Raw genomic sequence first — 27,224 nt, forward strand, 5'->3', positions numbered from 1 at the left:
ATATTCCCATTTTCCCTGCTGACTAATTGAAAACATGTTTAAGATGTTTTCTGCAGGGAGTGTCTAAACAGAATAATCTTTCTTTCAGTCAGTGTTCGCAGAGATTGGTTCTGAGGAAAAGCTGTGTTGCTAAGATAAGGTAGCTAAACCTCACCAGCACTTGAAGGAAGATGAGAGCCAGGAACCACAGTGTTATTTTACTGACTTTGCTCTATAAAAATTTTCACCCTTCTGTTCAAACACTAAATCAACAAAATATCTACTTCCCATCTTACTGTGGAACAATAATTTTGGAGGCCAAGTGTGTGATATCAGGTGGTGTTTTAGTTTTGTTTTATTTGGGGGTTCTTTTTTCTTTTCTTTTTTTTTTTTCCCTTTCTTCAGAAAATTCATTTTCCATGGACTGAATGCACTTCTGTGACTTGGATTGAGCCCGAGGAGAAACGACCCAGGAGGGAGCCGGCCCTTTCCTAGTGTGGTCGTGGTGGCCAAGGCTCCCTGAGCTGCCCCAATCTGGGTCAGACTTGCCTTAGTCATTCTTTGTGAGATATTTTATTTGCTGCCTATTAGACACAGTCCCAGAGTGTCGAGTGAGATTTTTTGGTATTCTGATAAATTCTAGACTTTTAAATACATTTTTCTACACATTATCAAAAGATGATGAGTCAGGGGCAGCACGCCCACCACCGTGAGCAGCTGAACTCTCCCATACATGGGTTGGGCTTCTCTTTTCTTTCTTTGTTTCTTTCTTTTTTCTTTTTCTTTTGCTCACTTCCTACTGGGTTTATAAGAAAGCAAGAGGAATCACACACACACACACACAAACACACATACACACACACACACACACTCACACTCGCTCAGTCTGTGCAAAGTCTTGGAATGAAGAAAGAGGAAGAAGGGAGCTGTGTCCAGACACCTTGGTTGTGACATTGCCACCGTGGCTATGACATTGCTGAATGACAGCGAGGGAGATGAAAGGGCCCATTCTCTCCGCATCCTGGAGTCGGGGACTCTGAAATCCAATCTGAAGTGTGTTTGCTGAGGGTTCTGAACGCTGGGGCTTAGTGCTGGGGAACAAGGAGACAGTGTGTCCCTGCGGGCAGCCCGGCCGTCCCTAGAGCCGCGGCAAGGAGACAGAATCGCAGGTCTGTGGGCAGAGCCGTGGCTGGCCTGAGCATTCAGCCACCTCCTCCAGAAAGCCAGCCTTGTTCTGGCTCCCCAGAGCTGGGTAGAGGGTTCAGTTCCTGCTGATGATCGCGCTGTCTCCTGTGGAGGGGGCCACCCGTCTGCTGGGCAGTGCTGCAGTCCTGCTCTTCCTCCTCCCTCTGCCCATTCTCCATCAGTCGGTGTCGTCATCGTCGTCATTGTCATCACTGAGTCCCAGTTACCGTTTCGAGGGCCTGGTGAATACCAAGTCCCGTAATCCCCGTAGCGTGGTGAAGGGTCCCATCCTTAAGGGAACCAAGGCACCAAGAGTAGCTTGCCTCAAACAAGAGTGGCCTTGGACACTGTTGTCCCCAGGGGTGGAACGGCCCATCTGGTGTGGACAGTTGAGGTGCAGGTGGGTCCCCTCTGCCCACGGGTGAGACCCCGGTCACCGCATCTGACCTCAAGTATCCTTACTTGCAGTCGGTATCACTGACCTCCCAGAGAGTGGAGGAGGCAGGGAGGCCCGGCCTGGCTCCTGATGTGGTCAAGCTCCCCGTGACCATGCTTAGGCCAGCGATGGGCTGGGACTCGGGGACCATAAGATTCCACGGGAGCAGGAGACCTGGGCCAGTGGCACCATAGCCACAGCACATTCCTCACATGTGTTGGTGACGTGGGTGTCAAGGACTCACTGCACAGCAGTCGATGAAAGGGGACCCAATGTTGCTCAGGACGTACGGTAGGTGATGACGGCAGCGGCTGCGGTGCTGGCCTGTGTGTTACTGCGCAGTGCTGTTGATCACTTGAGAGGACGATACTTATAAAAAGTTCACCGTAGGACCAGATGCCAGGCTGGGCCCGATTTCTCTTGTCTTGAGTTAACCTTCTGATACATAGTTCATCATGACCCTCCGAGCCCCAGGCTACACACACACACCACACACACACGCCTGGGTGTGCTCTGTGATGTCTCCATGACCGTGACGAAGTCGCCGGACAGCACCTTTCTCCGAATGTCGTCTTCTCATTGAGCCGTGATGATTGCATTCAAGAAGTCTGTGACGTTCTGATTTTTCTGTTTTAATCTTCCTTTCTCTCCTAACTTTTAGAATCATTCCTGCTTTCCAAAAGTTTCCAGTAATTCCTTTGGGATGAGATTTACTCATTAATTCTGTGACATACGTCGGGCCTTTTCCCGTCTGAAGAGTTCTGCGGATTTTCCCCGTGTCCCACTTGTAGGGCTTCTTCTCCTGGGTCTTTCTGGACAGGAGTCAGGGGATCCCAATTCTGGGATCTTTGGGGGCTCTCGAGGGCGGGGGGGTGCTGAATGTCTAGGGGCCACTCTGCGTTCCCGTCTCTCCCCATGGCTCTGGTTTTGAAGGGAGTTCCCAACCTCGCTGTTGCATTTTCCAGTGAAATTTGTATTTCTGCTATGCTTTTTCTCTCTCTCTCTCTCTCTTTTTTTTTTTTAAATCTAAACTACTCCTCATTAACCAAATATTCCTCTTTATAGTCTTCTGGATTTGAAGTTATGAGCTCTTAGCTACATGAGATACAAACTGCAGTGTTTCTTTGTTTTGTTTTATTTATTTTTTATCCACACCCTGTGTTATCAGACACACCTGGAGTCCCCCACTTCTGGCCTTCTGGGGAGTTCTGCATAATGTGGTTGCTTCCTATGGCTGAGCCTCTCCCCTCCTGATTAGATTTTGGCTTCCTCTTCTGTCATTTTCCAGAATTTGCAGGAAATCTCTCCCTTGCTGTCCCTCTCTCATTTTCTCTTTCTAGGAATTCCTTCAGGTTTTCATTCTTTGTCGTTTTTGCAGGGTCTGGGGTGGGGTGGAGATGGCTGGGTGTTCCATTTGCTATGTTTAGCACAAATCTGACATGATTTTCCTAGTTTACACGAAGCCTGGCCGTGGCCGTGTGCTGATTCTTCTAGGAGAGCGGCATTTCCAGCAGATGTGTGGGTCCTGAGAGCTCCTCCAGCTGCTCCCCTCGGACTTCAGCAGCTGTGGTCTGTGAGCTGGGTCTGGCTGAGCAGCGGGCAGGCCGGGCACATGGTAGGGATGCACTCTGACTGGGATCCAGCCTTGCTGCCTCCCTGGGCCCTGTGGGTCTCAACAGAGGTGACCTTTGGTTAGAAAGGACCTCGTGTGGAACACTGTCACAGTGAAAAGAGGGACCTGGTCACCGAGGGCAACAAGTGACCTCCCCTACTGAGCCTGCCGTTTGTGGGTGCGTTTGGTAATTGAGGCCCAGGAGTGGAAGGCCAGGGTTGTCCTGTCAGTCCCAATGGTGTTTTGTTGTCATCTATTTGAAGGGGACAGTGCTGAAAGTGACCGCCCTGTTTGGCCCCCGCATGGCGGAGGGCTGGGGAACAGTTTCCTAGGATGGCCGTGACGCAGCACACACAGGGGGCTTCCAGCAGGGACGTGTTACCCCACCTTTCTGGAGACTGGAAGTCTGAACTCAAGATGTCGGCAGGCCGCTTCCCTCCAAGGCTCCGGGTGGAACTCCTGGCCTCTCCAGCTTCTGGGAGGGCTGTTGGTCCTCGGTGTTCCTTGGCTTGCAGCTATGTCACACTGTCCTTGTCTCCTTGGTCACATGATGTCCTCCCGGTGTGCCCTCCATCATCTTAGAAGGACACCACTCACGTTGGTTGAGGGCTCACCTCCTGGGGTCCTTAATCTCATGACCCCTGTAAAGACCATCTTTCCAAATGAGGTCTCAGCCGCAGCTCCTGGGGTGACGAGGGACACATGTCTTGGGAGGGACACAGTGTCCGCTCTTCACGTCTGCTCCTGTTGAGGTTCAGGCTTGTGTGAACCCGGGATGGAAACCAAAGCGAGAGACCACAGGGACACCAGCATCGCGGCCTGCCAAGGGCCCATGTGCCAGGGCCCATGTAGCCAGGAAGAAGAAGGGGGTTGTGGGGACAAGATGTCCCCTTCAGGCACACCCCCAGTGACCTGTTTCCTCCAGCTAGGCCCCAGCTATACTACTCTCCACCACCTCCCAAGAGTGTCCTCAGCTAGGGACCAAGCCTTCAACCCGGGAACCTTGGGGGACATTCCAGACTCAAACTGTCACAAGCTGTAAGAAAATCTATGACATAGTAATGCCCTAAGATCAGACGGGTTGAGGGTCAGTGGATTATAGCACTGCCTTCTAAATGTGTGAGTAGGAAAAGAGGGCAAGGCACTTGCAAGAAGCCGTTCCTTCTGCTGGATGAGTGGTTGTCATGGTGATGTGGATCCCCAAACAGAAAAAAGCACTTCTAGAGATGGCCCTCCCGAACCTCAGCAGAGGCACATTTTGTAAACGTCCAGTTTTCTGTCTATGGGGTAATTTCTGAAAGGCAGAGCTTCAGCTTTACCAAGAGGCTATTAATTATTTAGCTCTTTGAGGCAGTGGGGCAAGGGGAGGGAGAATAGACCCCCAGTCTACAGGAGAATATGTCCACATTCTTTTAGAAGTGAAAAAAAAAATATGTTCCTGCATGAAACTTGATGCCGTAGAAATAATTTAAAGGCATAGGAATGGCTCAAAGGTCCAATGAACTAAAGCAACTCTGACCCAGGGTTCATACCGGCTGGAAGCTGGCCTTGGCCGTGCACCCCACTTGGTATGCAGAGCGCAGTTCCTGGCCTTCCCCAGGAGAGCCAACCTCCGCCTAAGTTCAGCTTTATAGGACCCCTGCAAAAAGCCACCCTAAAGCAGAGAAAGCTGTACAGACACACAGCTCGGAGTCAGCAGCCTTGTTTGCATCGTAGATTAAAATTCAGATGCTTCTGGGAGCATGATTAAAAGCCAATAAGAATAAAGCGATAAAACATCTGATCACATAGTCTCACTAATGACTGGTTTGTTCTTCAAAATGAAACACTGCGAATATTGTTGACCTCCGGTAAGGAATGTGCGCCTGGAATCTCACGGTCAGGACGGGCAGCCTGCGGAGCCTGCTGGACTTGGTTTCTTGGAGGCAGCGTGAGCCTTAAGGATCCGCCCTGCTCCCCAGTACAAACACCCAAGAAGATGGGGACATGTGAGAAAACACACATTTGCTGTCGGATCTCTGTCATGTCAGATCATCACTGTCATATTCAGGTTTTCACATGATGCCTGTGTAACTGGTGTCCCTTCCTCACGTATGAGAGTCTGAGCACCAGAAGGTCTGTGGGTGCGGGCTTGTGTGCTGTAGAAAGTCACTCTGAGACATGCGCTTGCAGAAGCTCTTCAGGGGGTCTGCTCTGTGTTCTGCCACCCTTTCCCCACCCAAGTTTATTAACCTGTTACAGGCCTTTTTTCTTGTTGAAGGCCGCAAACAGCTAGTCAATGGGTTGCTTTTGATGCCGTCACTGGCGTCCAGGGCAAAGCCTGCCCCGAGGTGTGATTGTGGTCACTTCCCAGAATGTTCATCTCATGCCTTTTTTGCCAGACACGTGTAAAGAAGGTCTTTATCCCAAGAAATATTAGCAAATAGGCAGGACGCATGCTTTCTCCCTCCGTAATGAGGTTCTATCTCAGTATTTTTCTAAGATCTGATGCAAAGAAAATGGATTCTTTCTTTGCTTCTTCTTTTTTTTTTTGCACTAAGGATTGCAGCCAGGGGTGCTTAACCGCTGAGCCACATCCCCGGCCCTTTCTATTTCTTATTTTGAAACAGGGTCTCCTTAACTTGCTTAGGGCCTCACTAAGTTCCTGAGGCTGGCCTTGAACTTGCGATTCTCCTACCTCTGCCTTCCAGGTCATTGGGATCACAGGCCTGTGCCACCACACCGGGCTGTTTTCTTATTCTTAGAAGGCTAACGTCGTGAGTAGCCTCTGGTCGTTTCTCAGTGTGAGCCCCGGCATTTAGTTACTGTTTCCCACTTTCCCTAGGCATTTTCTATTGTAGTTAAACATACAGAACATAAACACGACCCATTGTGACCATCTGGAAGTGTGCAGCTCGGTGGCATTCATACGTGGACACTGCTGGGCAGCCGTCACCACTGTCCGTCTCCAGCACTCCCACCCCCACCGCACCATTAAACGCTAACATCCCCCCTGCAGCCCCTGGGAACCCCATTCTGCTTTCTGCCTCTATGGATGTCACACTCAGTCACTGCATTTAAGTGACCCTTTGAGCTGGCTTAGTTCACTTAGTGCAGTGTCTTCAAGGTTCATCCATGAGTCACATGCACCACAGCTTCCTGACTTTTTAAGGCTGAGGAACATGCCACTGGGCACGTGTTGCTATACGTTGATGTGGTTTGTCCCCCGAGGGCTCCTTGGTTGGAGGTCGGTCCTCAGCGTGGTGGTGTTGAAGTGGTGGGGACTTTGAGAGATGGGGTCAGGGGGAGGTGCTCAGGTCATTAGGGGTGTGCCCTTGGAAGGGATCGAGGAATTTTGTGGAACCCCTGACTTAGTTCTCATGAAAGGGTTGCTGTGCAAGAGCAAGCCTGCCACTCCCCGGCCTGATCAGGTCCCTGTCTCACAGTGTGCTCTCTTGTCCTCTCTTCCTCTCACCTGTTGGATGTCTTCTGCCATGAGGCTTTGTCGGTGCCCGCTGTGCCTCTAGGACTGTGCGCTAAAAATGCCTCTTTTCTTTAAGCCACCCAGCCACAAATACTTCATGAGAGTAATGGAGAACTCGGTAATAAATATGCATCTACTACCTCTTGCTCATCAGTTATTAATCCACCAGTGCATATTTGGGTTTTTCCATCTTTGGGCTCTTTTGAATAATGCTGCTCTGTATATGGGTGTGTGAGTATCTTTCAGTACAGTGCTGGCAGCTCTTTTGATACTATACCCAGGAGCAGAATTGCTGAATCATAGGATGATTGATTCCATGTTTAATTTTTTGAGAAGCCACCATACTGTTTTCCGTCGCGGCTGCATCATTTTTACAGTCTATGGTGTGATTTGTACAGAATAACTTTCAGAGTGAAGTTCAAGGACTCATTAAAGGCAAGAATAGCTCTTCTTAAAGGACGCGGAAGAAGCCCATTCCAAGCCTCCCTCCTCTGAGATGCCTTCTCCAAAGCCGAATGTTGCCTGGGTACGTTGATACACCCAGATAGTTTTGTGTCAGTTCCTGAAGGAAAGGGAAATGGGGTCCTGATCACATCATGGTATCATGATATCCAGAGGCATTTTAGTTTGTAGCAGCTCGGGACACTTTGAGATATTAATGCCAAGTCCATTCCGGTGACATTTACCTAGAAAACTGTCAAGTCCGGATGCATTTAAGCCTTAGAAATGCTTTCTAGTGATCCTATGTACTGGCTTTTCTTATCTCTGAATATAGCTGACATTCACAGGACAACTCATAGAATACTTTATAGGCATCTATTTTATAGATAAAATTTAGGGACTATAAAGCTACCATTCAAATTCTAAGTTAACATCCCCGTGTTTAAAAATAAATTCAGTACCATAAAAAAATCGTTTTCTATATTCATTCATACAAAATAATAAATCTGAAGAAAAGTTTTAAGGATCAAGACCAGCTTTGTCATCTATTAGGTAGATTCCAAGCATCCTTTTCAAACCCTTCCTTGTGCAGGGAACCGTCACTGTGGTGCTTGTCTCTGGCAGGACAAAAGTAGCATTCACAGTGCTAAAGGAATGAGCAGCTCCAGTCTCAGCACAGCCTGTGTGATGACCAGGGTCCGCTCCACACCTTCACGAATCTCTGCCGGCTCAGTAAGGGACCCAGTTTCGATGGTAACTCTCCTCCGTCTCCTGTGAAGGGCTTCGTTTAACACCCTGTGCATAAAGACATCCATTGTGTATTGATTTTTTTTCTGCTTGTTTAGATTTCCAGTGTTGAACTGTGAAATGTCTCATTTCTCAGACTCTGTAAATCGAGATGAAGTTATCAAATTCCCTTAGTTCCAGGAATTCTCTGGGAAACGTGGTGCCTGCCAGCTGGGCAGATATTGGTGCCTCATTTTTGTTAACAAATAGACAATGTCGAGAATTGTGAGGAAGAGCGTGAGAGTGGAAAAATAATCTTATATAGTATAGGAGTTCTTCTATCATTTTTTTATTTGGGGGCCTATTTTTATAATGTTCTTATTCACATCTACAGATTTTACTGGGGTTGCTGGGATGAGAGGAGGTCCTAGAATAAATAGCTGTGCGTAAGTTAGTCATGTAGGTCTTTGGAGGCAGGTGTGAGAACTTGAACCCAGCACCAGGGACTAGTGTGGGGCAGCTTTCCCGCTGTGTCAGCCTTACTGGGAAGTGCCTGAACATAGTATGTCTGCAACAGGACAGATGGTACACCAAAGTGGTGGGAAATAAGATCAGCGACCAGTAATCCATGGTGCTCTGTGTCCATTCCCTGGATAAGTGAGCCTGGGCTTGGGAGAGAGTTTGACAGGGAAGAATGGGGGTCACAGGCACCCACGAGTTACTCCTGCCACCTGCACATGGGAAAGGACTCTACCGTCGAGCTCTACAGCCTGAGTGGAGATTACCCACCCTCAGGCAGCTGTGAGAACCTTCCAGGTTTCAGTGGGTGGGATCACGAAGTGGCATCTGCTTAAAAATAAAATAAATAGTGCATGGTATTGATCGCGAAAGCATTTTTATTATATTGGCCTCTCTGGCCGCCCCATCCTCCACACTTGCCGTCTGTCAGTCTCCCGGGTTGCTAAATGGCTCCTAAAAGGCTCTGCTCTTCTCAGAGAAAGTATGAAACCAAGAACTGTGGACAACAATGACTTTAAAACATTTTTCTTCATTTTTCTTAGGATTCTAAGCTCTTTAAGGTAGAAATTGGGTTCTTATATTTAATGCTCCTTATTCCCGTGAGTAGAATTGACATTGATCTGCATGAATAGCAGGCTCTGGTGGAGTGCCAGTACTCTGCTCGGCCGTGGGAATATAGAGGTGCATAAAGTAGCCCCAAAGTCATTGAGGACACAGACTCAGTTGGGAAGAGGTAACTTTCATTCATTTGTGCATTCACTGATTTCAACCAAACCAGTTGGTCTTTGGGCATTGTGGATCCCAGGATGATTAAAATACGGCATTTCCCTCCAGCGTGAGTACAATCTAGTTAACACACAAGACAAAGCCAGAAAGCATAAATGCTGTGGAGGAGAAGAGAGGCTCGGGGATGTGATTTCAACTGTTACCAAAAAAGTCTTGGACAAGACTTAAAAATTTACGTTCACGTAAAACCTGCCCACAGGTATTTATAGCAGCTTTATTCATAATTACCAAAACATGGACACAACCAAAGGTGCTCTTAAGTAAGTGAATGTAGAGACAAACTGGAACATTCAGGCCACGGAATATTATTCAGCAATAAAAAGGAATGAGCCATCAAGCCACCTAGAGACACAGGGGAACATTAAATGAGTGTTACTAGGTAAACAAAACCAGGATGAAAAGCCTTTGCGTTGTACCATCCCAGCTACATGACTACATGAAGGTAACTGTAGAGCCAGGAGGAAGATCCGTGGTTGCCCGGAATGTGGAGGGATGAAAAGGAAGAGCACAGAGGATCTTTAGGGGAAGCTGGTTTCATTCAGTGGACCTGTTCTGTGCGACCCCATAATGGTGGAGACTTGTCTGTACATTGGTCAACGCCCATAGAACTTCACAGCACGAAGAGTGAACCGCAGGAAGAGCTACAGACTTTGGGTGACAGTAATGTCTCAATATTGGCTCAGCAGTTAGAACAGATGTGCCATACTGCTGTGAGACATTAGCAACAGGGTCACTGTGGGTGGCATGGAAGGGGACTCTATTTTCTATAAAACTGCTCTAAGGGCTGGGGATATCGCTCAGTTGGTAGAGTGCTTGTCTCGAATGCACAAGGCCCTGGGTTCAATGCCCAGCACCAAAAACAAACAAAAACCTGCTCTAAAATCAGTCTACTATTGGAAAAGGGAAAGAGGGGTGCCCGGGATTGGGGTGGAGAGAAGGTGGCAGAGATTCACCTTTAAGTTTGGGGATGGCAGGAGCAGGCCACAGAGGTGTGGCTGGGCCTGGCTCTCAGGGTGGCGTGGCGGTGGATGGTGGCTAGCTGCACAGACCTGCAGATCCAGGAACTGAGAGGGCTCCTTAATGGAGGAGCCCTGGTGGGATTTGGCTGCTGCCCGACTCGAGGGTTAACACCTGTTGTTTCTGTTCCCAGCAAAGAGCTCCAGGGAAGGTGTTGCTGGACGCCGTGTGCAGCCACCTCAACCTCGTGGAGGGCGACTACTTTGGCCTCGAGTTTCCTGATCACAAAAAGATCACGGTAGGAGACGCCAGTTAACGTTGCTATTTTACTGTCTGTCCATTTTGCAAGGGGTGAGTGACGGTACCTCTCCTCGGTCACACAGAAGTAAACAGGAAAAACACCAGAAGGCCCTCAGTAATGTTTGAATGCATACATATGTCTGTGTGTGTGTGTGTGTATGTGTGCACGCGCGAGCGCGTGTATCACCAAAATATAATTTCAAATGCATGATGAAAGTAACCCATGCACATGGTCAGCGAGTTCAAGGAGGACATGAGGTGAGCTGTCCCTCCCGCCTGGGAACATCCTTATCTTTACAATGCATAGATGTGAGGAAACAATCGACAGTGACCTGCACTTCCCTCACTGGCAGGGGAGATTTCCTTCTCAGCATATCCAGCGCCCTTCCTTCTTTTTCACAGCTGCACATATAATTTGCAACTTCCAGTGTCAGGGATTCACAGTTTTGCTTTTTTTTTCTTTTTCTTTCCTTCTTTTTTTTGAAGCTATTAAAAATGAAGCCACAGGGAACATATTATTGCAAGATTTCTATAGTTCAAGTCCAAAGGCCTGGCATTGCCCAACCTGTAGGTCCAACCATTTTAAAGTTGCTAAATAAATCAGATTGTCCTTTGGAAAACAAATCTCACTGTTCTGAGTCCAACATTTAGAGTACGGTTTCCTGCTGTTTTTACCTGCCTTGTGTGACGGCACTTTCTGGAGGCTGTGTCCTGGTCCACTGTTTGTCAGTCACCTTCCTTTGCAGGCTGTAAGGTCCCTGGCTCTGCTTCTGGTGATTCTTTCCCACGCACCGAGGACCTGGTCCCAGTCACCCTCCTGGCATCCAGTGATGAGCAAGGTGCGGGGACCTGGTCCCAGTCACCCTCCTGGCATCCAGTGATGAGCAAGGTGCGGGGACCTGGTCCCAGTCACCCTCCTGGCATCCAGTGATGAGCAAGGTGCAGGGAACCTATGCTCCAGGCTGAGTCACAGGCCACAGGGACATGTGACAGGTGTCATGGAGGGCTGCTGGGCAGTGGGGACAGCAGACATTGTGTTCAGGAAATCCTTCCCAGTATTACCAAACCGAGGTCCAGGAGCCCGAGGGCCTGACCTACCAGAATGTTCCAGGGAGAGGAGCACCTCATGGACAAATACCAGAAATCAAGTGGCCTCTTCAGGAACCTGCAGACAAGGCAGAGTTGAGGGGTTGGGAACGGGCAATGGCAAAGATGGTGACATGGAAAGGTGGGCAGGGGGCCAGGGGGCAAGGGCTTTCTGTGCCATTACTGTCCAATAGGACAGGAGCCACCTACATAATTTTAACTTTTCTGGTAGCTATATTCAAAAAGGCTTAAACAAATCAGTTGAAATTAATTTAAAAACATATCTAACAGCATATACCATTTTATCCGCAATCAGTATAACTACGAGTAGGGTGTCTTCCTATTAAATCTGGTGTGCATTCGACACTTCAGCCCCTCCCTTCAGCCTGGTAGGATTTGCGGTGCTCGGTAGCCGCGTGTAGAGGGGCCTTTGTACTGGACAGTGGTTGCCTGTAGTCAGGGGCCACCCAGGTAACAGGCCAGTGAAGCTGTCCCTGTACTCCAGAGGGAAGTGGTGTGGTCTGATCTGCTCTAGAAAGACCACAGTAGCCAGATTGGAATAGGACGAGACTGCAGCCCAGAGACCTGCAGGACACACCGCGATTAGGCAAGAGGTGGACTGGCCAGAGGCAGGGAGCACGGAGGGTGGGGGATGGGTTCCAGAGGCCGAGGCCGAGGGAGGATGTGGTTGAGGGCACCACTGGTTGGGTGATTGGGCTCAGGGCAGCTCGGCTGTGGCCTTCACTGCCTGGATCACAGTGGCCCTTGCTGGAGAAGGAGAGCTGGAGGGAAGACCGTGCCCAGGGGAAGATGAGGAGCCTTGTCAGATACGGGCAGCGGGAGGCTGGCTGGTGGCGGTGTCTGATGGGCGGGACCAGAAGGCGGTCTCCTGGTAGAGGACAGGAAAGAAACCGAGCAGACGTCAGGCTCTGGAATCTTGGGATCGTTGTGAATATCGATGGATACTCTGAAACTGGATGGGAGGGAGGGTGAGGAGAAGGGGCCGAGGGAGGAGAAGGCACAGCCCTCAAAGGAGGTGGAGACAGTAGAGGGGGAAGGGTCCAGATGTGGGGGAGAGAGCCTCCAAGGACGGAGCAGGCAGAGGAAGGCGCTGACTCCTGCCCCAAGTTTGCCCGGAGCCAACGAATCTTAGCTTGCCTGACTCCCACCCCGTCTTCTCCTGAAGCAGCAGACCGCAGCAGACCTGTCAGATCTAAGTCTGCATTCCCCCCTTCACCTGACAGCTGATCTGGGCTTCATCACGTGACACTGTGGGAGAAACGTGAGCTGATGTGTCAGGTGGCAAGAGGGGCGTGGTTTCCATTCATTAGCTTGGGAAGAGAGGACCACAAACCGTCACCACGTGGCAGGTGGATGTCATTCAGAACATTGCTTCATAAGCTTATTTTATATTGAAATAATAGTTTTCAAAACTTCCGAAGCCACGTTATCTGCTTATTTCCGACAAGCCTGCTACATGCCTGCCGGTGTCACTCCAGCTCCGAGGGCTTTCCTGTTCCAGTCTGTCTGTCCCATCCAGGGGACGCTGCCTTTCCAACCCGAAGTCTCTACTGACATCTGCACTTTGCAGCTCAGGGTTCTGAGTCTAGGGACTGTTCCCCACCTGGGCCTCGAGTGGGCAGACCTGGGCTCTAACTGTGTTCTCCTGACTCCAGGTTCAGGCCCTTTTCTGCCAGCCACGGCGGGTGCTTCTCTTCTCCTAGGCTGACTTTTATCAAGTTTTTATCAGACTTGATTTTTATGGTTTATGATATTGCTTAGGAATGGGCTTAACTGTAGAATAAAGAAAACCCCATTAATGACTTAAAGGAAGAGGTGTTTATTTTCCACATGTACTATAAATAAAAATGCAGGACTGGGGATGTAGCTCAGTGGTAGAATCCGTGCAGGCCCTGGGTTCAATCCCACCAAAAAATTTATACCAATAATAAAAAATATGTGAGCCAGTGCTGGGATTATAGTTCAGTGGGAGAGCGCTTGCCTAGCATGTGTGAAACCCTGGGTTTGATCCTTGGAACCACACAATAACTAAAATAAAGGTATTATGTCCATCTACAACTAAAAAAATTTTTTTTTTAATCTGTGAGCCAACCCATGGCCATTTACCACATGCCAGAGTGGTCTAGTCCCAGGGGCTCAAACATGACCCAGTCCCTCTTCTCATGGAGTTTATATTCTAGAATGGGCATCAATAAACTTTTTAGAAAGAGCCACATAGAAAATACCATATATATAATAATCTATGGGCTCTGCAGCCACAAGATCTCAGCAGTAGCTATTTAAATCTGTTGCCGTAGAGTACGAGCAACCATGGGCAATGTGGAAAGGATTGGGCATAGCTATGTTCCAAACTTGATCAAGTGGGAAGCTGTAGTTTGTCAACACTGTCTGAGAGAGTGAATGGCCATTAACTAGGTTACTCTTGGTGTTTCACTGGTGAAATTCAAAGCCCTTTTCTCTCTCTTCCTCTCTCTCTCTCTTTTTTTTTTTTTAATTTTTAGGAGGAATCCCATTCTTTAAGGGGTTAAGTCTTTACGAAGTCTACATTCCCTGGTCGAGGGGTTCAGGTTCTGTTTAGGCACAGGCCTGTGCTCTTGGTTGCCATTCCATTTTTGACCTGGTCTCTGTGTTTTACTGTGTGTCAACTCTGGAATCCCAACCTGAGAGCTGATTTCACTTAATTGGAAAAACAAGTTGTTTTTGGAGAATGGATCTGTGACATTAGAGGGGACAGTGTACTTACTAGAAGGGGTACAGCTGGGGTCCTATCTGTGTTTCCTGACCTGGGTGCTGTTCTGTGGGTGCAATCCATTTGTGAAAATTCAGTGAGCTTTACAGTTGTAACGTGTGCCATGTGTGGGGATATAGGTGTGTCTTCCATGAAAATTTACCCCAAAATGCACACCACAGCAGACCCCACGGCCAAATGCAGAGGTGGGCTGATGGGATCTGGTTGGGAGTTTCTCATGACCAGTCTTGACCAGATAAACTGAGGAAGAACAGCTCACGTGTGGGAGTAACAAACACTAGTTGTGTTTTCCCTCTGCCCAGACAAATTTGCTTGGGAATGTGAGATTTGCACCTCCACCCGGGATGCTGGGAAGTGCCACCTTTTAGCCAGGTGATATAACAAAGCAGTTGAAATTACACTGTGGTCAGATTGCTGGCGCTGACCTCGCTGGGAGCCTCTTAGTAGCAGGCAACTGGGCTGTATTGCTTCAGCCCACTGAGCCTCACTTAGTAAAATGGGAGAAACAGTGCCCGGCTCGGGCAGCTTCTGGAAGGATCGCATGCAATAGTATCTGTTCGCCTGGGAGCCCGGTGTATGGGGCTTGGTAAGGAGTTCAGAAAGCATGAGTTATCCATCCTCATGGTTATCCAGACCACAGGAACTCTGCCATCTTGCCGCTTCACGCATACAGGGTAGTGGTGTTGGCCAAGAGCACAGTGCTGTGAGCCCGTCTCCAGAACCTGTCCATCACGCGACCTGCCACTCTGCACCCGCTGAGCTCCCCGTTTCCCTCCCTCCATCCCCGGCACCCACCACTCTATTTCTAAAAATTTAACCCCTCATGTCCCTGGAGTCTTGCAGTATCTGCCCTTCTGTGACTGGCACATTTTACTCAGCGGGGTGCCTCAAGGTTTGTTTATATGACAGGCTTCCACTCTCTTTAACACTGAGTGATATTTCCACTATGCACACACTGCACGTGTGTGCCCAGTCATCTGTTGATGGACACTTGCCTGCTTCTCCCCTGTGGGCAGTGCTGCAGGGACCACGTGTGTGCCGTCACCCTGATGTGTAACACCATGTGACCGTTATCTTTGCCAGGCTCCACGCAGGGGCTGCTCCTGTGCTGCCCAGGTGTGAGGCCACCTTGCAGGTTCTGCCCATTTCTGTGAGTGTGATAGGTGCGAACGAGTCCCAGGTGGTACGTTGTCGAATTGGGCAACTTGACTTCTGGCTCAGCCTCTCTCCCTCGCCTCATCCTTTCTGTTCCTAGAAGAACTGAAGTCAGAGCATCCCCACCCCCAGCCCCGCTTTGTTGGCAGTGCTGGGTTCAAAACCAGGGTCTTCCTGCTTTGCCTGGCATGTACCCTGCCACTGAGCCACACCCCTACCCAGAGCATTTTTCCTAGGAAGGATCTGAGGAAGTTTAAGGAAAATATAAGCACTTTCCAGTCTAAGATGTGTTTCTCAAGGTTGCAGTAAGCCAGTGGTGATTATTAGATAATCAATTGTGCTCTGCCCTGATTAGACTCATCCTGTGCCTTGCCAGGCTGCAGAGGGTGTTGCTGTGTCTACAGCAAGTTGGGCCTGCTGTTGTCCTTGGGTCCAGGAAGCTGTCCCTACGGAATTACTCCACAGAGCAGAAAAGTCTTTTAATCAGCTTTTTTTTTTTTTTTCTTTAATGGATTGGACTTTTTGTGCCAGAAATGCTATTGATCCTAGGAATCAAGACCTGTATTTAATACACCAGCTAATTGGTGAAAGGGCTGAGGGCCAGAAACCCATTGAGTTGTTTTAGGGATGAACTCAGGGAACAAATCAGAGAATTCTGTCTAAACCGACCTGGTGGGATTCTTGATGAAAACCAGACACAGAAGCCTGAAGTTGAGTCCGAGGAGAGGAGAGAGAGCTCCGTGGAGCCAGACTAGAGTGTGGCCAAGGGGAGAGGCCTCAGGACACCTCTGCCCTCGTAGGACAATAGCAGCCAGAGACAAGGTGGAAGGGAAGGAGTGGGCTGCATTCTAATAAGACTTCATTTAGGGCCGCAGAAAATTGGATTTCATATAGTTTTTATATGTCACAAAATGTTATTCTTTGGATTTTTTAAAAAACACTTACAAATGTGAAAGCCAACCTTTATTTCTAAGCATTACCAAAACAGGTTTGGCTCCTGTCGCCTGGTTTGCCAATCTGCCTGATGGTATTCCTCTGAGGGAAGCATCCTGATGTCCACATTTTGCAGAGAGCAACTTCAGAGAAGCACCCGCCCACCCTTAATAATGAAGTGTGTGGCCTTGATGGACACTCAGGCTATCTCAGCCAAAGCATATGTTCTCTGCCACCTTTCCATCAATGTCTGCATCTCCAAGAGCCACGCAGACATTCCCCGCCGAGATCATCTCAGCCACGAGAGAAGCATTCATCTCGCCTGCCTGGCGAGGAGACTGGAAGAGTTCTGCATTGTGACCTGTGACTGTGTCTTCACATTCACTTAGTCACTGAGCAGCTAGGCAGATTCCTAACTTTCTTGATTTTTCACTTTATCTGAAAATGAGAGTAATAAATGACCAATTTACATGGATATCGTAAGGATTCATTCAAGTGCTTTACAGTGATGATCTGAGCTGGGCTCGTGGTACATGGTAGATACCTCCTTAATTCCATTATTCGATTCTTGTGTTCCAACTCAGAAGCCCCTAAGGCCAGCCCGCCAGTTTGGTGGGGGGCAGTGTTGGGGATTGAACCCTGGGGCACTTAACCACTGAATCACATCCCCAACCCTTTTATTTTTTATTTTAACACAGGGTTTTGCACAGGGCCTCGCTAAGTTGCAGAGGCTGGCTTTGAACTTGTAATCTTTCTGCCTGAGCCTCCCGAGCCACTGGGATTACAGGTGTGCACCACCGTGCCTGGCAATCCAATTTTTAATTAACAGCATTGCTCATGGGTCTGATAAGATAACTCTGGTTTCTTATAAATAAATACAGGCAAACTCGGGAAGAGTCATTCATTTTCTGTGCTCCTTTGGGCAGAGAGGAAAGTGTTACCAGCTGCAGGTGTGCTTTCAAGGTCATGGAAGCTGTGGCTACTTGGTGACTGGTGTCCCTTGCTGTTCTCTTAATTTATGCACACTCACAATCTCTGACCTCACTTCCTCCCTGGGGTCTAACTGAGGACATATGAGGGGAGAAGAGGCTCTGAGGAATGGCCCAGGTGTAAAGATGAAGAATATTGCAGGACCAGGGGCAGCCGGAACATTCTGGAAGCTAGCAGAAGTGAGGGTGTCGGGTGTTGGTCACCATGCAGATCAGCATCATGTGACGGTGGCTGAGTTGATGAGGCAGATCCCCAGAAAGGCAGAGCTCCCCTCAAACAAGTACCACACACTTTAAAATCTGTTAGGAGGGTAGATCTCCTGTTAAGTCTTCTTACGTCATACAAAAAAGAAAAAAAAACAAGTAGCCGTGATAGCCAAGTGACATCCTTTGAAATGTATTTTTCAAAGGTAATGAATGTTAACAAATGATTTAAAAATAGGTAAAACTGGGTAGTTCCTGTTTTACTCCTGCAATGCCTGAGGTCCTTGTCTGAGCCCTTCTTAAAACAGAGAGCCCAGGGTTAACATTTCCCTGCAGGTGATGGCTCCCTCAGACCCCAGACACAGCTTGTAATATTAAGTCTAAGCTTTCTTCCAGAACTTTCCTGTGCATACATCTGGGATATCCAATCTTGCTTAACAAATTGATACGCAAATACCTAGGCATAGTTTTTACCTTATTTGATTTTGTGCTTTAGTTTACAGATCTGTCTTTAATTTCTCTTGTACTTAAGACTTTCCTTGTAAATAAAAATATATCATCTAATTTTTTAGTTCAAGTTTTGTTCACGGATTCTTTTAACATGCTGGTGTCGTTGGCAGCAGGGGCAGGGGAAGTGTGGGTTCTCGGCTGGTTTGAAAGGGACTTATGAGCATAATGAGCTGTTATGTCGGGCATGGTCCTGGATGGACACTAGTTTTGACAGACTATCAGGAAGGACATTCTTCAGTCAATGGGAGGAATTTGAATATAGTCTGAGTATTTGATGTGAAGAAAGTTTACAAAATGGAAAGGTAAACATCATTGGTGTGGGAAGAAGATTATAAAACAATCTGAACTCATTTTGGGGTTCCCCCACCACCCCAGTGCTGGGAATGGAACCTAGAACCTCGAGCATGCAAAGCAAATGCTGTACCACTGAGCTGCACGCCTTCTCATTTTGGTTTTTAAAAAGTAACTGTTGTGATGATCATTATTATCCAAAGTACAGGAATGAAGACACGAATTGGTGTGAATATCCTTTGTATACAACCAGAGGTTGGAAAAATTGTGCTCTATATGTGTAATAAGAATTGTAATGCATTCCACTGTCATATATAAATAAAAAAATTTTTAAAGAACTATCTGTACATTACACCCCACTCCCACTTCACACCTAAGAAGAGGTCAGGACATATGTGCCCAGAGGTGCCAGTTCTTCAGTGTGGTCCCTGGAGCAGCAAGCAGCACCAGCATGGGCAGGGAGCTGGCTAGGAGTGCCCATCCTCAGGCCCCTCCCCACTAGGAGCTCTGGGAGCAGGACCCTGTGGTGGTTCCATAAGCCCTCTGGGGAGGTTTGCAAGGATCACAAGTTCAATCGCTTCACTGAGGTGCTAACAGTGATCTCTTCGTGGTGGAGTACATATAAATTCTAGACTAAGAGAGGACCATTTCTAAATTAATAGGGTTTTCATGGCATTCTGCAAATTTCTGTTTTTTTCATTTTCATTCAGTTTAAGATAATTCCAAATTTCCCTTTGCTGTATTCTTTATCTGGGTGTACGTTATTTCATTTCCAAATATCTGAGGATTTTCCACAAATCTTTCTATTATGGATTTTTTTTTTATTTAATGCTATGGCACTTGGTATGATGGGAAGCTTTTAAAATGTTTTGCTGCTCTTTATCTAACAGCCTAGTGTGTGACGAGTTTGGCAAGTAGTTTATGTATACCTGAGAAGAATTACAGACTTGTACCATGTGAAGACGTTTCCATAATGATGGACTGTGTATACAAGTTGTTCCTTAAGATTATAGTGAAGCCAAAAATTCCCGTGTGGTGTACAGTGCGTTCCTCACATATTCATGGCGATGCCAGTATAAACAAGCCTACTGCACTGCCAGTGGTGTTAAGGGAGAGCACACCCAGGCACAGCGGCTCACACCTACAATCCCAGCCACTTGGGCACCCGAGGCAGGAAGGTCTCAAGGCCAGTGGGCAACCTAGTGAAACTCTGTCTCAAAGTAGAGAAAGGGGCTGGGGGTGTAACTCAGTGTTGGAGCACTGTCCTAACTAACATGCATGAAGCCACAGGTTTGATCCCCGTACCCAGTATTACAAAAAAGAAGAGGAGGAGAAGAAGCGGGGAAAGAGAAAAGGAGGAGAAAAAGACAGAGGAAGAAGCAGCAGTCGGGCACAGTGGCACAGTGGGTCTGTAATCCTGGTGTCCTGGGCCTGAAGCTGAAGGATCACAAGTTCAAGGCCAGCCTCAGCAACTTAGTGAAACCCTATTTTAAAATAAAAAATAAAACAGGACTGGGAAGACACCTTGGTGGTAAATTCTGAGTGCTGCAAAAATAAAGTATAACACGTAGTTTTATCAACAGAGCCTGATGCTTCACAACGGTAATAAGCAGCTGTTATTGGTTTACTTACTATATTTTTAATCATTATTTTAAAGTATCCTCCCTCTTAACAGGAAAAAAAAAAAAAACAACAGTAAAACAGTGAGCCCTGTTACCCCAGCAACAGCCTGTTGGTCTCTTGTTTACCACGCGTCTTGGTTGGGTCAAGGGCGTGGTGAGTGACTGACCTGTGCAGTCCGGGTCTGTTTAGGTACACTCTGATTTTCCTGCAGCAGGGCACTTCCCAGAGCAGATCCCCACTGTCAATCAGTGCATGACTGTGTACCGCGCTGCGTTGGATAGAGGATTCCACGTGTGTCGATTGGATCACGGTGGCTGACAGAGTCAGAGCTTCTCTGTCCTTGCTCAGTTTCTGCCTACTGGTGCTATCAAATAGTAAGAGAGGGTATTAAAAATCTCTACCATAATTATGAATTTGTCTCTTTCTTCTTGCATTTTGATAGGTATCTCCGTCATATATTTGAAATTCTCTTCAGAGTATAAATATTTAGATTTGTCAGTTTCTCAACTAATTGACTCCTTTATCATTAACCCTAGCAGTAGTCTTTGTTCTGGTTCTACTGTGTGTAACACTAATACAGCCACTTCAGTTTGCCACTAACGTTAGCATGGTACACCTTTTCCTACTCTTTTTTGTTTAACCTACTTGTGCCTTTATGGCCGTATGTATTTATTTTGATCCTGGGGTTTTAACCCGGGTTGTCATGCACGCTAAGCACACTCTCTACACTGTGTTACAGCCCCAGCCCCTGCCCCAGCCCCATATTTGTGTCTTTACATTTGCCATGTTCTTATAGGCAGTGCAGAGTCGGGTCTTGCCTTCTTGTTGTTTTAATCCAATCTGACAGTCCATGTCTTTTGAGGGCTGTTTAGATCACATTCACAACGTGACTGTGGTAGGGTTCAGACTGATCTTTCTTTTTGTCTATCCATTTTCTCACCTTTTGATTGTTTGTGGTTCTGAGAACTGAACCCAGTGACTTTGCACATACCAGGCAAGCAGTGGGCCACCAAGCTACAAGCCCAGCCCTTTTTATTTTGAGACAAGGTGTTGTTAAGTTGTCCAGGCTCGACTCAAACTTGTGCTCCTCCTGCTCAGCCTCCTGAGTAGCTGAGTAGCGTTCACCACTGCATCTAGAATTAACTGGAAATTTTTGATGATTCCATTTTATTTTCTCTGTTGTTTTATTTGCTATGAATCGTTGATTATCATTTTTGTGGCTGCTTTACAGTTTATAGTGCACATCTTTGACTTATCACAACGTGTTTACAATGAATATCATTCCACCCTACATGTAGCATAAAAACCAGAGTATAGCTCTACTTCACCACCCCCTGATCTTTTGGCTATTATTGTCATGCATTTTGGTTTTATGTGAACCCATACTACATTGGTATTATTTTTGTGTATCAGTCAATTATGTTTTATAGAGGTTTAAATAATAAAAACAATCTTCCAAACCTCTTGTGTATCTACCCACATGGTTTCCATTTCTAGTGCTTTCCTTTCCTCTATGTGGGCACAGATTTCCATCTGGGATTACTTTCTTCCTGTTTGAGAGGCTAACATTTCTTATTACGTGGCATCTGCTGGTGGTGAGTTCTCTCAGCTTTGGTGTGTTTGAAAGTCTTTTTATCTGCTTCTGTTTTGAAAGACAGTTTTGATGGGTATAAAATCGTAGGCTGAGGTTGTCGCGTTGGGCTCTTTTCTTCCCTTCAGTACCTTAAAAAACTTACCACAAGTGTGTTCTCCCTGGTGTTGTTTCTACAGTAGATCTCCTGTTATCTTTGGTCCTTGGTACGTCAAGTGTCCCTTTTCTCCCCCTCTGGATGATCTTAAGATTTCGTCACTGGTTTTGAGCAGTTTGCATCTGATAAGCCTCTGTGCAGTTTTCTTTGTGGCTCTTCTGCTTGAGTTTGCCAGGCTCCCTGATCCTGTGAGGTCTAGTTTAAATCACATTTGGAAAAGAACTTACCAGTGTCTCTTCTGCTGTGTTTCTCTCCTTTTCTCTCGCCGTGTCTCCTCTCCTTGGGGCGCTCCACGTGCCCGGTCAGGCCTCCCGTGGGGTGCTGGCTTGTTCTTCCCTCTCTGATGCTCAGGGTTTCATTGTGGATCCTTTCTGGGCTGCTTCATTTTCTTCTGCGATGCCTGGTCTGCTGCTGATCGCTCTGTGTACTGCTCACCTCACACGCCTGCTGTTCACTCTAGAAGGTTAGCTTGTGTCTTGTCTTTATCTCCCAGATCTCAAATTTTTAAATATATGGAATACGGTTATAATACTTCTTTCAGTGTCCTTCTCTGCTGATTCTGCCATCTGTGTGAGTTTTGATTGACTCTTTTTTTTGGTCTTATTATAGGTCATATTTCTTGTTTGTAGCTGTTTTTTTTTTTTTTAAATTAGATGATAAATATGAACTTTGTGTTGTTGGTGGCATCCTCCACATTTCATTGCTTGTGTTCCAGGATGCAATTAAGTTATTTAAAAACGATTTGGCTTTTAAGACGTGTTAGGTAGGACGCCACTGCACCGTCCAGGGCTCACTGTTTCCTGGCTGGGAGGGCAGGACTCTTCAGCGCTCTGACGGCCCATGAGTCACAGGTTTTCCTGTCTGGATGTTGGGAATAGGTGGCATTCCTGCTCTCCATGAGCACCAGACGCTGTTACTTCTAACAGTTTCGTGTGAGTTTTTCCGAGCCCTGACTGTGGCCATCCTAACTTCTCTCTCAGGGTACCTCCCTGCTTTCTGGTTCTCTGTCCTGTGACTTCATGCAGCCTTGGCCCCGCAGAGCTCTCAGCTCCCTCCCAGCAGCTCCCAGGCTTTGCCAGGCCTTGCTCCTCCCCACGCACAGCCAGGAAGCGGGTGGGGCCATGGTGGGATCCTGGCGTTATTTTCCTGTCTCAGAGATCGCGGATTCTCCTGATCTGGTGTCTCATATCATCGGGTCTGTTGTGTTATGTTTTCTTTTTTTTTTTTTTAATTGTTTCATGTTGGAAAATAAATCTGGTCTTTATTACTCTTTTGACCAGAAGTAGAAATCTCTGCAGGGGTTGGAGGTGCATGCCTGTAATCCTAGTGGCTCGGGAGGCCGAAATAGGAGGATCACTAGTTCAAGGCCAACCTTGACAACTTAGTGAGGCTCTAAGCAACTTAGCAAACTCCTGTCTCTAAAAAAGTAAAATAAAATAAAAAGGACTGGTGATATGGCTCAGTGTTTAAGTGTGCCTAGATTCAATCCCTGGAACTAAAACAGAAAACAAAAATCTCTACAAAGTAATAGGTTTTGTTTTGGTTTTAAAGTCACATTTAACATGTCTTCTACATGTAACCAAATGTACAATTAATAAAATAATGTAAAATTCTACATTTGAACATATCATTACAAACAAAAAATTCAAAGTAAAGCCATTTCTTCTTCTAGGGCATAGCCTGAAGAAATACTAATTGGTTCCAATGAATTCTAAACATTGAATGATCTTCTATAACCAATTTGTAGTTATTGATGGGAATTTTTAGTTGAATATTTTTTTTTGTTTGTTTTTTTAACAAGAAGAGTTTTAAGGGAGGAGAGCTTTCTGTAAAAAAAGAAAAGTTTTTAATTTTAAGTGAGAACCAAATAAGAAGAGGAGAGCCCAGCATTTGTTGAGTCCTGTACCTTTGCCTATTATGTTGTAGAAAAGGCACATTTTTGAATTCAGCTGAACTCAATGTCAGATTCTAGCTGTGTGACCAAATTCCAGCTGTGTGACCTTGAGCAACTGACATAAACTCTCTGAATTTGACTTACTTTATAAGCAAAGGGACCACACTGTTGTGGATATCAAAAGAGAATATGCAAAGCATCTATTCAGTGACTAGCACACAGTAGGTGCTCAAGAAATGTTGGTCCCTATCCCGCCCCCAATCTGAGTTCACATGGCTGACTCTTTTAATAAGACCCTTTCCAAAACACCTCGAACATTCAGTTGCCTACAACATCCACCTAAGATGTCACTCACCAAAATAATGGAGGGGGCGGGAAGGTATTTAGGGAAAGAAGAGAACCGTTCAGGGACAGCGATTCGTCGTGCCCTGCCTTGGATACACAGGCACGAGAGCATTTCTTCCCAGCTCACATCCCATGTCGGGGGGAGTAGCATTCCTGAGGGATGGGAGGAAACACGGACGCTGACAGCAGATGCAGGTGCGGTGAAGGATGGCCTAGAACTCTGCACTGAGACCGGATTGCAGGAGGCCAGCGCCGTGGCTGGACGGTGTGGACCCCAGAATTCACCTTTGAAGCCCCATCTCCCAGTGGCTCAGGATGTGAGTGTGTTTGGAGGGTCTTTAGCAAGATGACTAAGTTAAATGAAGCCATTAGGGCAGGTCCTAAGCAGCTCTGTGTCCTCCTAAGGGGTGATTTGGACGCAGACTCCACAACGTGCACACAGAGGAAAGGTGAATGAGGACAAGGTGAGATGGCAGCCATCTGCTGAGGCGTCAGGGAAGCCAAACCTGCCCACACCTTGAACCTCCACACCTGCAGTTTCTGCCGTTGCTCCGCCTGAAAGCCTCAGCAGGTGCCGCGCGGAGTCAGTATCCTTGCATCCCACCGACTGGGAGCACACTGCAGACCAGACATTCATCATTTAAACCAGATCCCTTCCCCCAGCTGTTCAATGTGCAAGTGTCCTCGGGAACCAGCCCTGATTTCAGGGAGGACCAGGTGCGGGGTGCAGAGAGGTGGTTTGAGGGGAAGATGGGGGTTACAGATGTGACCCTCTGGAGGGCCACTGCTGGGGAAAGAGTATGGTCCTTTTGTTGCCCTTTGACCTACCTGGGCCTGGTTTCTGCTCTGCCTCGGTTGGTGGCACTTGTCCAGGCTGACCTAATGCAGTCCAGGTCATTCCCGCAGCCCTCCCCACGTGACTCCGGCCGAGGAGCACCCTCTCTTCCTTCTCCCTGCTCCTGGCTTATCACAGTTCGGATCCCACATGGGCGAGCCTTTCCCTCCTGAGCCCTCTCCCTCAGCTCTGCAGACATCCACGTGGCCAGGATCTCGCAGGTCCCGGGCTCTCTTCCCAGGCTGGTTCCGTCGCGGGTGACTGATGCCTTGTAGCATTATCGCTGCGGAGCGCTGCCTAGCAGGCGGCTGACTCAGGCTGGCCTTGTGTTCCCAGACCTGCAGGGAGGAGACACATGCTCACTTGGCTCAAGCTGGTGCTTGTATTTGATGCTTTCTCCAGAAATGCCAAAAACAGGGGAGGGATGTTTAAAAACAATTCATAAAATTGGCAAATACATTGCCAACGCACAGTGCATCTGTCCTGGGAAGTCTGCAGTTGAGTTGGGTTTTGTGGCAGCACTGGTGGCCGTGAGAGGTCTCAGGGACTGACTGGTCCCCAGAAGCAGCTGTGAAGACCCAAAAAGCCAGTGTCACAGGGTGGGCTCGCAGCAGCCTGGCATTCCCCCGGGAAGCCTCTTGCACCTCCCTCTCTGGTACAGCAACTATGTCAAACCTTCTGCACTCAGCCTGCTGACTTTACAGGAGAGGACGAGGATGTCCCGTAGGAGCCATCCTGCCTCCCGACGCAGAGTATGCCACCCTCCTCCTGCCCGCTGTGAGCCTGTCCCCCCTGTCCCAAGCCCTGGGCTCCACCTCTACCATCTCTTATATCCTCTTGCTCCAGCGCTCAGCCCCTCCCCTTCTTAAATGCACCCAGGTCGACGGCTCCTTTACTCGGTGCCTCACTCCGACTCCTTCTGTTCCAATGGCTCTTGCTTCCCAGCCAAGCCTCGCCAGACAGCCACACTTCCGTTTCACCACCCTCGCACCAGCCTCTCAGCCCCATGGCAGAACCACGTGGCCAGCAGGTGGCATGGCTGGTCTCATGTGACCTCTGAGTAGCTCTCATTGTCCTCCTTGCAGATCTGTTTTCTCGCCGTGGCTTCTGAGACATCGTGCGCTCCTGTTCCTTCCCGCTGTTCTGTGGTGGGTGGGATCTCAATATTTAATTCACCACAAAACTCACGGGTACAAATCCTGGCCTCTAGGATAACAGCAGCAGGAGGAGTGGACTTTGCGAGTGGATTAAGACGTGGGGTGGAGCCTCCTGAGTAAGATTAGTGCCCTTTCCAAAGAGTCCCTCAGAAGTCCCCGGCCACCATGTGAGGTCACGGCAAGAAGGCACTGTCTTGAACCAGGAAGTAGAATTTGCTGGCTGTTTGATCTCAGACTTCCCAGCCTCTAGAGTTGTGAGAAATCACTTTCTGTTGTTTATGAACCATCCAGTCCGGGGCATTTTGTTACAGCAGCTCGAGTGGCCTAGGATGGGGCAGGGATTCATCACACAGCAGGCCTTGTCTTCATGGGGTCAGAGTGAGAGCTCCCAGCCAGGCTTCTCCTCTGAGTCCAGAAAAATGTGTCCCGCCGTTTCCATACTAGCTCCTGCTGGGTGATCCAGAAACACCTGGAAAATTAGCCTAGTTATGGCCTTTCAGCCTTGGTCATCCTCCGGGTGCCTGTAAGACTCGCACCAGCACCTAACTAGAGGCCTCTGGCAGAAATCTCAGTGTCCCTCTGGACATTGTCTCCTCCTTCAGCCATCATGTCCGGTCTACCAGTAAACTCCACTCCTGTTTACCTCTTAAATTTTCCCCAAATCTACCCACTTTCCCCAATCTTACTTCTGCCTTCCTGAGCCAAAATGCCATCTGATCTTGCAAGACAATCACAACACATCATCTCGCGTCCATTCTGATTTCCTCCAAAGTATTCTCACTGCCCCACCAGAGTATTTAACGTACAAGTCGAATCCTTTGCGTAAAATTCTTCCTGTTGTGTTTAGAAGGAGAACAAAATATCTTATCGTGGCCTTAGTGGGGTCTGACACTTCCAGACCCACCAGCCTTGCTCTCTAGCCCTGTCAATCATCTTGGTTCTTTTGACATTACTGTAACCAAAATACCTGAGACTAGATAATTTATAATGAAAAGAAATGTATAGGCTCACAGCTGTGGAGGCGGGAAGTGTAGCTCATGGTGTTGGTGTTCCGACACCTCTCCTCAGGAAGTGGGGGATGTGCGTGCACTGACATACTCAGGTGCACACCAGGCATCAGGAGAGCCTGCCTGCCTGCCCCTCACCCTCTCATAACCCACTTCAGCAATAATGATATTAACCTGTTCATAAGGGCGGAGCTCTCAGGGCCCAGTCACAATGGCACATTTCAGTGCGTGTTTTGGAGGAGGGGACGTGCTTTTACACCAAAGCCTATGCCC

At 47.8% G+C, this 27,224-nt stretch overlaps 1 protein-coding gene across 3 annotated transcripts in view; it reads left to right on the top strand.

Moving 5' to 3' along the window:
- Positions 1 to 27,224, top strand: part of Farp1 (FERM, ARH/RhoGEF and pleckstrin domain protein 1) — a 260,483-nt gene that overhangs the window by 151,530 nt on the left and 81,729 nt on the right. For all 3 annotated transcript variants that reach the window (XM_027938778.2, XM_071611599.1, XM_071611600.1), the window contains exon 3: positions 10,298 to 10,402. In XM_027938778.2, coding sequence (XP_027794579.2) covers positions 10,298 to 10,402 — 105 coding nt within the window. The remainder of the gene's footprint in view (positions 1 to 10,297; positions 10,403 to 27,224) is intronic.

This window comes from Marmota flaviventris, chromosome 4 (genome assembly GCF_047511675.1).
Source record: "Marmota flaviventris isolate mMarFla1 chromosome 4, mMarFla1.hap1, whole genome shotgun sequence".
Classification (NCBI taxonomy): domain Eukaryota; kingdom Metazoa; phylum Chordata; class Mammalia; order Rodentia; family Sciuridae; genus Marmota; species Marmota flaviventris.